This window comes from Aulonocara stuartgranti, assembly GCF_965226115.1.
Source record: "Aulonocara stuartgranti genome assembly, chromosome: 17".
Taxonomy (NCBI): Eukaryota; Metazoa; Chordata; class Actinopteri; order Cichliformes; family Cichlidae; genus Aulonocara; species Aulonocara stuartgranti.
The window spans coordinates 17464624-17477632 of NC_138953.1; the positions used below are offsets into that span (position 1 = coordinate 17464624).

The 13009-nt window shown below is 40.2% G+C and overlaps 1 protein-coding gene across 4 annotated transcripts in view; it reads right to left on the reverse strand.

Annotated features, from left to right (window-relative positions):
- The window catches only part of ptpro (protein tyrosine phosphatase receptor type O), a 47940-nt gene that overhangs the window by 14448 nt on the left and 20483 nt on the right, over positions 1-13009 (reverse strand). For 2 of the 4 annotated variants that reach the window (XM_082510433.1, XM_082510432.1), the window contains exons 9-18: positions 12886-13006; positions 12580-12773; positions 12383-12494; positions 11588-11751; positions 10030-10150; positions 8788-8924; positions 5995-6133; positions 5309-5429; positions 3608-3676; positions 1246-1329 (exon numbers count right to left, since the gene is read on the reverse strand). In XM_082510433.1, the coding sequence (XP_082366559.1) occupies positions 1246-1329; positions 3608-3676; positions 5309-5429; positions 5995-6133; positions 8788-8924; positions 10030-10150; positions 11588-11751; positions 12383-12494; positions 12580-12773; positions 12886-13006 (1262 nt within the window). The remainder of the gene's footprint in view (positions 1-1245; positions 1330-3607; positions 3677-5308; positions 5430-5994; positions 6134-8787; positions 8925-10029; positions 10151-11587; positions 11752-12382; positions 12495-12579; positions 12774-12885; positions 13007-13009) is intronic. The other 2 variants (XM_082510435.1, XM_082510434.1) reach the window with 1 other exon arrangement.

Sequence of the window (13009 nt, forward strand, 5' to 3'; positions counted from 1 at the left end):
AGAAATCCCAGCTGATTATACTAGATAACTTAAAAATGATCACATTTGTTTTTTGGTTTAGTCCCAAATAAATTGATGAGTTAGAATTTTTGTGTGCATTAAGTGTAACATAATGCTATAAACACACACCCAAAATTGTATTCAAATTTGAGGACTAAAGGCCATGCATAAATAAAACAGTAAATCCCTGGTGACAGAAAAATAGATCTTGGGTGCATTTGTAACATAAACTATGTATTGTGCTGAATTGAGGTAGCGGTTCTTACACAATAAGTACCAAACTGAATATCCTGAAGCTTGGTGGCGACGTGGAGCATGGATTATTGAAGAAACCTGTTACATTTTGGTTTTAATTCACTTTAAACTTGCAAAAGAAGACAATGGCTTTGCAATTAGGCTACTTCATTCAGTCATATTAAATGAGTGTGTCCTGGAAAAACAACACAGGCCTTGAAATGAACCCTTGTGAAAAACTAGATTCACTATCTAATCTAAGTAAATTTGCTAGAATTAGAGAACCATCACAGGACATTTTCAGCCACACCATCCCTATGCAGGCGTGGTATGCAATGAAGGCACTAGTTTCTTAAAAGATAAATGAGTGTATTTTGGCTATAGAAGCATGGATAAAACTCAGGGAGGAGCTCAAGGTGGTTGGATAGGTCTATTAATGTTGTACTTTTAAACAGGACATGGCTATTTGTTTTCTACCAACCACCAAAACAGTCACTGCACTACTTTAACTCTGTGGTTATTATTTTAAACTTGATGAAGTGGTTATTTTAACCCAAACCACAATGTTTCCCTATTGAAATGCACCAAAACACCTATAGCCAATCAGAAGTTATTTCACTGCTACAAAGAAGGATCAAAGCTTTTGACCCAGTAATCTCTCACTTCTCTTGTTTTATGTGGCCCATTGTTGACGAATGAAAAGGACTGTTTTGTTGGCAATAGTTTGGTTTTCTTTGTAATTGATATTAAAAAAAAATATTGACCTAAAAATAGAAAATATGAATGATGTAAACCCTGAGGTACATCACACTGACAAATGGATTGTTGTTTTACTCCATACAAAACACCACCAGACTTATTTGTGAACTCTGGATCCAGACGTGATCCGTGACTCCTCACTTTGGTTAATTTTGAGAGTAAAACAGTGTCTCTGATCAATACTGTCGGCTGTGGCTCTGCTTAGACATGCCCCTGAAGTGCAGTGTTTTTGGCCAGCAAGTGCTTACTTACCAAGGATTAATATAAAAAGCCAAAAGATAGTCAGTCCAAAGGCAGGATGGCAGTAGGGTAAGGAAGGCAAAGAGACTTCTTCGCCTGAAGGGGGTTCAAATAAAAACAAGAATAAAAAAAAAATAAAATAAAAAATGAAAAAAAAAAACAGACACGAGGGGGGTGATAGGTTGGGGACAGAACATGGTGCTCCATTAGTAAAGAGGCACAGAGCGTCAAGAGCTTCACATTAGTGCTGAACACAGAGTTAATGCATCATGCAGCCGCTCAGAGAGTGTCCTGTTGTGTCTCTGGAGGACAACAGGAGTCTGTATGCTGCTGGACGTCAATGGTCACTCTGTTTCTTTTACACAACCCCCCAGCCTGAGTTTGTGACATCACTGCGTCCTCCCTGCCATCCCACAATGCAACCCTCAGCCAGGACCGACACCATGTATAAACAGTTCTCAGTTTGTCACTTGGCAGTGACAGCCACCTTTATGAACCTGATGATCTCATTTACATTTGTGGTGCCTGGGTAATGACCCCACTGATGCCGATACATTTATGAACTCCTCTTTGTCCGTCTGGGTTTTCCTGAGTTTTCTTGATGAAGCTCGGGAGCACAAACATTAAAATTTAAGTCATGTCAAACTTCTACATTTTATTGCCACAGACTTAAATGTCTCTGTAGTATCAAGTAATAAAACTAAGTCTAAAACTAATACTAAAACAACTTACTGGATGAATTATCTTGCTGACTTGTTCATAAAAATGAGAAAACATTTAGCCGGCTAGATACACTGGATAATACACGGTTAGTTTCATTCCAATTTTTATCATTGAAAAATATTTGCATCACCTTCTTGCTAATAAAATTATCTAACCTATGTCATAAAAGTGTAAAACTGTGAGTTTAAAAAATGAATATCCCAGGAAGTGAGCTTTGAGGTACACCATACTGGTTTTACACTGGTTGCTTTGGACTTTTTTCAGGATTTGTTGAAAGCAATCAAAGAATTCACATAAAAATCAGGTTAATTAGAAGGTAAATTACATTAATTACATTAAGACTTATCTTCCTTAAGTTTTTCCCCCCACAAACATGACATTTGACGACCTCCCCTGAGGTGTAGCAAGTTTCTACACTTCAGTGTATATTAATGAAGAGGTGGTTTGATGACAATTACAGTCATTTTTGGGTTTCTCCAAGAGTAGGTCCATTGGAAGAGACCACCTTTGCTAAATTCTGATGCGCAATAAGCAGCCTGACATATGACAGAAACTGCTCAGTTCATATAAGAACTCCTATTAGGCTTTCAAGGCATAAAGAGTTCAATCAGAATTAAACATAACATTGTACAAAACATATGGAGAATTGTTCATCATGATGTGTTTCTTGCTTATACCTTTCATATTTTACAACTATAAATAACCTAACTGTACATCATATTTATATTGTTTTGCTCTATTTTTTATGCTGTTTGTGGTTTTTGTTTTTCTTTAAGTGGTTCCATTGTTATATAACATAAAAAGGGATCATTTAGTTCTTTAAAACTTGATATATTCAGATAAATGCTCTTGAAAGAATTTCCTTTTGGAGCATCAGTGGGGGCATCGCGTTTTCATCACATCCACACTGCTGTGACATCACACAGTGAGTCTGTCCACATGCACATTAAAAGCAAACTGCACCATCACATCAAGAAGAAGAAGACACTCTGATGGAAATGTGCATTTAGTGATGGAAGGTCAAATACAACAGCAGATGGAAGCCAAGGTTCTGCCTTAACTGACCGTCTTTCAGCTGTTATATTAATCACAAATCTCCAAATGTTTGTCAGAAATAACATGTGAGACTGAATCTGATCCATCAGCCACTTCACAGTTTAAAAACAGGCACTTTTTGCCTCTTCTGCTTGATTTTAAAGGAGAAATAAAATTGAATTATCTTTTCTTGTTTTGAACAAATTAACACGACTGACTCAAAAAGCAACATTTTGTCCTTTTAATCTGAGATTAGGGGAAATTCAAAGCTTTCATCATCATCAAACACCCCATTTCAGCTGGTCCAAACAAAGCAGGCAAGGGTGCTGAGCTCTTTGTCGTCGTCATCATCATCATCATGGTCATCGTCACCTCAAGCTGTATAAAGCACCACAGATGAGCTATAATCTGTGCCTATATGTTCAAATCCCTAATCTGCCTCTTCAATCCCCCTTCCGGGCTGCTAATCTGCCTCTGATTGGGTCTTTCGTGGGTGTTTGCACATCCAAACCGAGGTTGTGTGATTACTCAAAATCCAAGCTAAAACAACATCCACCCGTGCGTGAACGCTTAATTTGTGATCTGAAGATGAACAAACACATGACGAAGCTCGTACCAGTTATATGGAAGCTTTCCGTCTCTCTCAAACGAGGCGAAGTTGACAAAGGTCTCCGCGCCACACTCTCTGAAACAGAAATTAAAAAGCACATGTGGTGAGAACAGCTCAGTTTGAGGAACTCAGAAATTATAGATGACTTATAAGGAAATGGAGGAAGCTGTGAAGTGAGTATGAAAAGAAAATTTACAGTGAAGTAAAGAATTTATCAAGCCATCGGAAAATAACGACTTTCTTTGCTCAAACATTTTAGAAACATTTTAAAAAATAAAAATTCAAAAAGGTGAAAAATAAAAATGAAAAAGATAGAATAACTGGAGAGATGATGCAGGGTAAAGTTACGATCATAAGGTAATCATAACTTTGTAACACAGTTTAAACATTTTAACCTCTGCATGTGAGTCACTAGTAAAAGTCTGCATGCCGCATTCTGATTGGCTCATGTGAAAAATTTGAAATAATTCTGCTTACTGATGTTTATTAATGCTTTACATTACATTTTTTAACGACTTTGGCCACATAAAATTAAATGTAGAACTATTAATTTATAATTTTATAATGTTAACTTTTGCATTCAATTATTTTGACACATTTAAAAAACACTACTCAATGTTAAAAAGGTTCTAGTGCGTCTGTAGTCTGACCTACATTAAAAAACCTGAATTATAACGTAAGTGTAACGAAAACTGTTGAGTAAAAATTATATGATTTAATTTTAAATTAACGTCAACATTTTTAAATGCACCATTTTAATGTCACAGCATTTATATCCTGCATAAATATGATACAAAAACTCCTGAATTGAATGTGCAAAGTAGAAACTGATTTAAAATGTATTCATTCTAACTTTTGTATTAAATTGATTTTTTTTCATAATTTTTATGTTAAAAAAGTAAATCTTTTATTTTTGTCATACAAGTATTTTTTATTTTCCACATTATATTTGAGATGTAGCATTAAGATACATTCAAAAAAATCAGTATTTTATTTTAGTACAAAAGAGAATACCATTATTCTATAAATCTGTAAAACACACATATTACAGTACACACAGTGTAATACTGTGTAAATATTGCTTCCTCAATAACGTGTAGGTCTATAAAGTGCCTCGTAAACACCGCCCATGCCGCTCAGCCTCCTGACAAGAGGAAGTAGTTTGCGTCCTAACTCGTGCGTGTCATGACTCTAAGAAAAAAAGGTGTTGTGAATTATGAATGCCAGTTAGCTGGGCATTAACGGCTGACCACAGCAGACCACAGCTTGACCGCTTTACAGATTAGTGTACAGCATGCAGACACCCTCTCAGTTATTTCCTCAGAAATTCAGCTGTGAATCACTCTGAAGCTCCAAGATTATTCATGCTCATAAACTCCAATAACTGTGATCCAAATTCCATCATTTCTATTCTAAATGAAGGACTTTACTTTTCTTAAAACTAGAATAAAGTCCATAAACTGATCTCAATGGGCATTTCAAAAACAAGACATTCAGGACGCATGCTTGTTTTGTTTTTTTTGCAGGATCTGCTGCAGAAATGCACACAGAAACTAACCTCATACACTACAACTCATGCACAATAGACTCATACACTGTATCTCAAACACTGTAACTGTCACACAGAGTGAAGCTGTTAAGGCCAAATGAACAACAGATGACTGCGTGACAGCAGAGGGCACTGCTGCTGTGCTGACTTTGAGTTACCTGGTCATCTGCAGGTGTTTCTTGCGCAGCACAAGCAGGAACAGAACGAGCAGGCTGATGAGCAGGATGCTGAGGACAGCCAGAGCCGAGATGGCAGCAACGCTTGGATTCATCTCTTTGGCTGCAGATATACAGACAGACGCACAGACAGACGTTGTTACCTCTCAGCACAGTCCTCTCCGATTTCATCAGTTTTCTCAACACAGAACCCTTCCTGTATGGTACTTTCACATTAAAGTTCTTTTATCAAGCGGGTGGCCTCCAACTGTACTTTGCTACAAAGATATACTATAAAAGATCGACATAGAAATTGTGAGCTTCTTGTTGTGTTGAAAGAGGGGTGGATCTCACAATCCTTACTCACTGGTTAACACCTGTTATGACAAGGTGCTAACCAATGAGCTTGCTGCTCCTCTGTGACTAACGGCACCAAAACGTTTCACTGAGTCGCTGCAAGCAGCTGGAAAGAGTTCACTGAGCTCAGCTCCACAGCACAAATCTTCTTCATGTCACACTCACCCTCAGTGGCTGCAGTTCACTTTACTGCCTGCAGGAGTGACTAAAAACATTTTAAATCTTCAAATTAAAGAGCTGCACTTAGTTCAGTTTTCACTTTTAAGATGTTTCAGGGCTCAAATAAAGACAGTCACTGCCCTCCTACAGTGCAGGTAAATGGTGCCACCTACCAACGGTGCTGACGCTGATGTGTGTGGGTTTGCTGGGCGTGCTGTAGCTGAAGCTGGTAACGGTGCAGTTGTAGCTGGACGATGGTATCAAACCAGAAATGGTGACCACGTGGGAGGTGGAGGTCTGCGGCTCAAGGGCCTGAGGAAGAGGAAGAAGAGGTCAGATTTGTAGTCCAGATAAAGACAAAGGGCTGAGCGGCTGCTGACCCCAGCCTGGTGCTGAGCAGTAAGACTGAATCACTAAAACTGTATTTTTGTTTATGACCACATATTTCACATTTTCCAAAACTCTTTGGTGTTTTGTTGTTGTTACTACTATAACCCTGGTTCCAGTATGTGCTTCACTGCTAAATCTGTCAAGACGTTTAAAAAGAAGAAGCTAAAGAAAATTGTACTGTCTTAATTTTCCCAAATATTTCCATGGTTACGTGGCACTTCCTGTTTCTGCAACTCTAATTTTAAATTTGGTCAAACGAGAGACTTCTCACTGGACAGAAACCACCGAGCAGTGCACTCAAGTTTGAATCATTAACAACAGCCTGAAGCTTTCCTTGCCATTCTACGATCAGACATCTTATTGACCTGCATCTCTGCACACGTGTTGCCAAATTACCCTTGGCAGCACTAGGCCTATCTAAATCCTTTTTGTTAGTCTGCTTTTATCGCCTACCTCTTCATATGGAACCATGGATGTGACCAAGTTTCTGTTCTCAAGGTCCAGACCTCCAACACCAGTTCCTGCTAACCTCCCTGCAGTCATTCGCCTTTATTTTACCTGAAAGCTGGACTCATATCAAAAATGTTCTCTTAGCGAGTCAGCTGCTGTACAAACTCACAGCATCCCACAGATACCACGCAGCACATATATGTGATCCACAGCCATCCACAACGAAAACACGCCTCCTTCACCATGTTCTTTATCATCTGCAGAAAAAACCTGTCTGATGACTCCAAAAGCAGCTGTTTTGGAGCACAGCTGGAAACAGCTGTAAGTTTCCTGCTGTCAGAGGCTTTGGGTTCTAACGTGCAGATGACCCGAGAGGTTGTGGTCAAATCATCCAAATGCATCACAGGCAGAAAAATTTTTTCTCTCTTTTTAAAAGTAAAGTAGGATTTATTTCCAAAATAAAAGATTTATTTCACTTTTAAGCTTTCTAATGAGATTAGCTGCAACTGATCCACATAAACACCAACTCGCACCAGCAAACACAGGTGCTGAGCGGCTCTTTGGGACATCATTTTGCTTTCATGATAAAAAAAACTTCCGCCTGCAGACGGTAAACCAGCCATTACACTGAAAGGACGTTAAAAAACAACAAAACACAGTCAGGGATGAAAGCTCGATACGGGAAGAAAACCATGTTTTCTAAACTCTTCTCCTATAGATTTTAAGACTGACAGACGCTCAAAAAATCTGATCAGAAATCAGCTGATTTTTTTCCTTTCAGATGCGAAACAACAGATTTCCCAATTGTTTGCCATTTGTCATTATTTAACTGCTTAAAGGGATATACGCCAGCTGTATAAAAATAATCTTGTTTTACTGTCCCAACAATATCAGGCCGATCGTGCTCTCTCCACCTCAGCTGGTGTGGGTCAAATGCAACCAATCACATCAGAGTCCTCACAGATCTGAGTTTGGTCTCAGACTGAAAGTGAAAAGTTTCAACTGGTTTATGGTGCTGAAGAGCTCGAGTTTTGGACCTCCTATAATTTGACGCTGACTCATCCTTTTATATATAATCTGATTCATTTCGAGACACCATGAAAGCTTTTCAACTCGCTGCAGGACACCCCGACCACAAGACCCAGGCATTTCATGACATGTCATCATGTTTTACTGCAGACTTCAGGCTTTGTGTGAGTTTGTTTTGAGTCAGTCTACTCTCAAGTTTTAAACAGCTAAAATAAAAGAAGGAAACAATCAACCATCTCCCTTAGATGTGAACTCACTCTATTCTGCTTTCAGCTTTGATCACACTTTCAGTTCTTTAATTAAAGCCGGCATCCAGCTCGTTAGCTTGGGAACAAACTAAATTTCAAGCCTGCAGGTAAAAACACGTGTTCAGCATCAGCAGCTCGTTATCTCTGCAAACCTGGTCCCCTGTGTCTGTGTCCGGGTTCATTACTGTGTTCAGGGAGCTTCAGTTTGGGATTATTGATTACTGCATTTTATTATTCTTTGGGTCACATGATCAGAAAACTGTTAATACAGATCCCATGTGGCCAATATGAAACAAATTCACCAGCCTGAGAGAGCCTCAATGAATTTATTCACGCTGATGCTCGAAGAAAACGTCTGCGACTTCTGTCATTCCTCCTCTTTGTTTCTACAGCAATTAAAATCTGATTTGCAAAAATCGAACTTTTTAGTTGTAGCAGCTACAATGAGGCTTGGAGTTCCCCAGGGATCGATCCTCGGTCCTCACTCGATCTGTCTGGTTTATTTCTCATCAGCATGTCATCTCATCTCATGTTTAACAACTTCCACATTTCTGCGGGATTATCTCAGAAACTTTCAGATCAGCAAAACACAAAAGTAGTTCCTTTATTATTGATTTATCTGCGCATCACATTTTTATTTTCACAATTAACAAAAGTTTGGTTGACTTAATGTCTGAACAACATAGAAAAATCTTTGAAATGAATGAATTTGTATGAGTTAAAACAGAAAACACTTGCAGAGCTGAAACTAACTTGTAATCTCGCTCTTTTGTAATCCTTTCCTAATCGTCTCAGACCTGCAGCTGAGGCAATGAAAGCTGATATAGAGCATGGCTGAAGCACTTTTACCTTGAGCTGCTCCTTGCTGGCTTTGCTGGGTCTGCAGAGGACCTGGTAATAGTCGACCACTCCCTCCTCGGTCCACAGCAGAGTCACGGACGAGTGAGTGGCGTTGACGGCATACAGCGATCTGGGAGGAGCCGGCTCTGCAGGAAACAGCAGTGAAAACCCTTCACGAGAGCTTACAGTACAGGACGAACTGCAGTGGTGAACTGCAGGGCCGAGCCGAGCCGAAGCTTGCTAAAGACCCCGCACTTCCTCTGAGGAGGACTGAAATAGTCTGATACGCTCAGAAGGGGAAGTGGAGAAAATGAAGTTTCATGTTCACTCTGTGAGTCTGACCTCAGACCCACAGCACAGATTAACAAGCAGAGAGGCTGCCGCGCGGCGATCAGCACCGAGACGTCTTTCCCACTTACATCCTTCACGTTTTAAAACTCCTGCAGCCCAGTGTTTCATTTTCTCAATTATCTCTCTACAAACTGACAGAAACAGCAAACACGTTTTATACGTCATCCTATCACAAGGACAGAATTTTTACCCCCATGAAAAAGAAGTGCTGCACAGCTCTTCCAAACATCCTGGTTTTATTTTGGATGCTTACATTGTTGTAATTTGCACACAGGAACTAAAGTATTCCAAAAAAAAAAAAAAAGCCTGCTCAGTGTCTCACACTCATCTCCTAAATGATCCCAGCCCGTTCTGCTTTGGAGAACCTCTCAGGTTCCTCCAGATCTGCCCCCAGATCGTCCTCAACATACTTCAGTCTGACACGAAGGTGTCTCTTCTGCAGAAGTGGAATTGTTCTCAGTCTGCAGCCTCATTACTCAACATTATAACTTGATAATTTTCTAAATCCACCTCCTGCTTTATGAGCATAACTGATTCTTTTTCTCAGGTCTAAAGTGATTTCTTTGGTTTAATGCGTGATGCTTTCTCAGCAACAGCTCAAACTTTTACTGGAGTTTAATACTGAGTGTAATCCAGAAGCTAACCCTCCCTTTAACTCAATTTTACAGCTCTGAGAATTACAGAGTTAAAGGTCGGCCTTTCAGTGGGGTGAAAATATTGTTCAGTTATAGTGTACTAATATAAATCATTTATGCTTTCTCAAGAAAACTGGGATGATTCTTTTGAAAAAGCACTCTGGGAACTTTGGGGGAGTTAGTCTGTTAGCAGTGAATACCTTTGTATTCTTTGTTTTTCTTAGAGTTATTATATCTTTGTTAATTGCAGTGAATACTCGCTGACCCAGTTTGATGATGTTTGGCGTGGACGTGTTCCTGCTGCGCTCTGTGCATGCCGTCACCGTCAGGTTGTAGATGTCTCCAGGAGGCAGAGGGAGGCTTGCCCGCATCACATTCCGAGTCACCTGACACAGCACCACATGTAAACAACACGTAAACAACATGTAAATAACACTTGAACAGCGTGCACACAGTCAGTCCTGAGTGCCCCCTTCCTCCATCTGATAGGGTCATATTCTGCTCTGCCTCTGTCCCACGCGGAGCTGCTGAAAGATTAACAGTGCAGGTATTTTCCTAAAATATCTTTTTAATCTGCCCTGAATAAAACTAAAAATATCCCTGCAGTAAATCCTCACAGCTGTCTGTGTCTCCGTTTAGTCACTGTGACCGTCTGCTTCCACCACGAACTAACGATTAAATATAAATGATCAGCTCTGAGTGTGGAAGCTTCATTAAACTTCTGCAGACCTGCTGACTCAGTCTTTGTACTCTTATATCTAATTATAATTTTAAATTACATTCAACCTCAAAGACCGAACAGACTGTATATAAAAGATGGACATCACCAATGTGACATTAGCCATTGCTTTGCAAAGCCATGTCCTCTAACCTCCAGCAGAGGCCCCAGCAGTGATGGAGTCCGCAGAAACTCTCAGGTTACATCATTAGGGGTGTGGCCTCTTTGACTGACAGGTGGCTGTAGCTGCCAGCTGTCAGTTAGGCTTACATTTAGCAAACTGGACCTCTGGACTGTGTTTGTGTTGTTGGAGTCTTTTGGAGCATTTTTAATGACATTATCTGACCAATAATAAAGCTGCTGTGAGGTTATTATAGAGACAAACTTTGCTAAACAATGCTAACCAAGTTAGCTAGCATTAGATGATAACTTAGCATTCCACCCTCTTATCCAAACAAAACAAACATTTTAAGAAACAAGAAAACAACGAGCTGGCGCCCAGAATGCTAACAAAACTAATGAATGATGTCATGGTGGCTATGCTCATCTTTTATATACACATTTGACCACATTTGGAAAAGGAAGTGTAATTTTTGGTTTCAGTCCCCGAGGTCAATGCTCATTACTGAGATTTCTATTTCACATAAATTCTTCAAAATAAAGTTACATTTCTCTTGTTTGTTGTGTTTTTGTAAGCTGGTTTAATTGTTTACACATTTATCAGAACTATTAGTAGCAATCTAGTAGAAATGAAGACTGCTTAACATCCTGAATATAGTTGACATCTACACGCCATTTGTATACACTCTCAATTAAACCTCCAACATGGCTTGGGACCCTCAGACACTTGATCACAGAAGCGAGCTCAGGCTACGGTGGTAATTGGACTCGTAGAGCAGCGACGTCTGCAGGTCATTCTCCTGCTGCTAATCAGACCATCGAACCAACCCGAAGGAGAGAGTCAATAACAGCTCCGCTCGACCCTGAAATAATGAGCTGCTGCTGGAGACACACTCATCACCATACAAACGCACAAATACACCTAAAACAGCGAGAACGTGTCTCAGAGTGTCGTGAACACCTAGACAGATGTGTCTGGACTCACGTCAACGGAGTACGTCTTCTCCGGTCCCTTCTTCCCGACAGCGACCACTTGCCAGTGCAGCATCCTTGAGTGCGACAGGTCAATGAAGAGCTCGCCGTATGTCCAGCGGACGTACAGAACGCCATGAGAGTAATCCACAGAGGAGATGTGAGGCGCCTCGGGAGCTGAGAGGAGGAAGAGGAAGGAGACCTGCATCATACGTTTGCAGACACATTAAAGATGTGCCGTCTGGATCTTCACAAGAAATATCAGCAAATAAAAGCCAAAATTTAAAAAAAAAAAACGTAAGAAACAATAAAAATTTATGCGTTTTGTTCTTCATCTGTGAGCTGCATTATCAGTAAACCCAGAAAAAGATATAAAATAAAAACAAAATGAATTAGATCATTAAAAATATGCATTTATTTTATTTATTTCTATTTTTATGCATAAATTTTAAATTGTATATTTATTGTATTATTTCAGGGAGTGACCAAATTGAGTAATATTTAAACAAAATTTTAAAAAAAATTTAAAATGTTGAACACTAAAATGTGTTTTAATTTTGCATGTTTTTATTTCTTAATTTATTTTTTATTTATTTTTAGAGCTGATGGATGAATACAGAAGAATAAAAAATATTCATGAAGAAAAAATGGCTTGAAATTATGTGTCTAAATGTCTCTTTATATAAAAACTAAATAAATCAGTAAAAACAAATTTAAAAGTCTATTTATTCTATTTTTAAGTCTAAGTGTGTTTGCTGGATCCTGGCCCAGCCTCCCTCGCAGCGTCCTTGCAGCGGTGAGGCATTACCTGTGACGAAGCTCACGGTGGAGCTTTCGCAGCAGCTGAGCGGTGGGTCACCCCACGTCACCATGGAAACACGGAAATTATAATACCAGGCAGGCAGCAAGTCAGTCACCCTCTGAGAGGAAATAGAGACAAATACGGTGAGGTGGACGTGGCATGGTGCCATGAAATGTTTCCTGTGACGGAGACAGACTGGTTACCACTGAGGCGATGACGGAGGCGGTGGCGGCGATCTCGTAGTAGGTGGTCCACTCAGAGGCAAGCGTGACGGGGTTGAAGAAGAAGGTCTGCAACACGTATTTCCTGAAGGCAACGTGGTATGGACGCTGCCAGCTGAGGATCACCGCCGTTGGACTCAGGGGGTAAACGGTGAGCTCGCGCACGCCGGTGGGCTCTGACACAGCACACCGACACAGGCGGGATTTAAGAGTGGAACAGGAAGAACAGGAGCAGTGAACAGGAAGTGGGACTGAAAAAGACGCATAAAGTGATAAAGTGACGCTCACCGATATCGATGATGACGGGCTCCGACGGCGGGCTGATCAGGGGTCCATTGGTGTGATAGACGACCACCCGGTATTGAGCACCCGGCGTCAGGTTGGTGATGATGTCACTCGTCGAGTTTTCCTG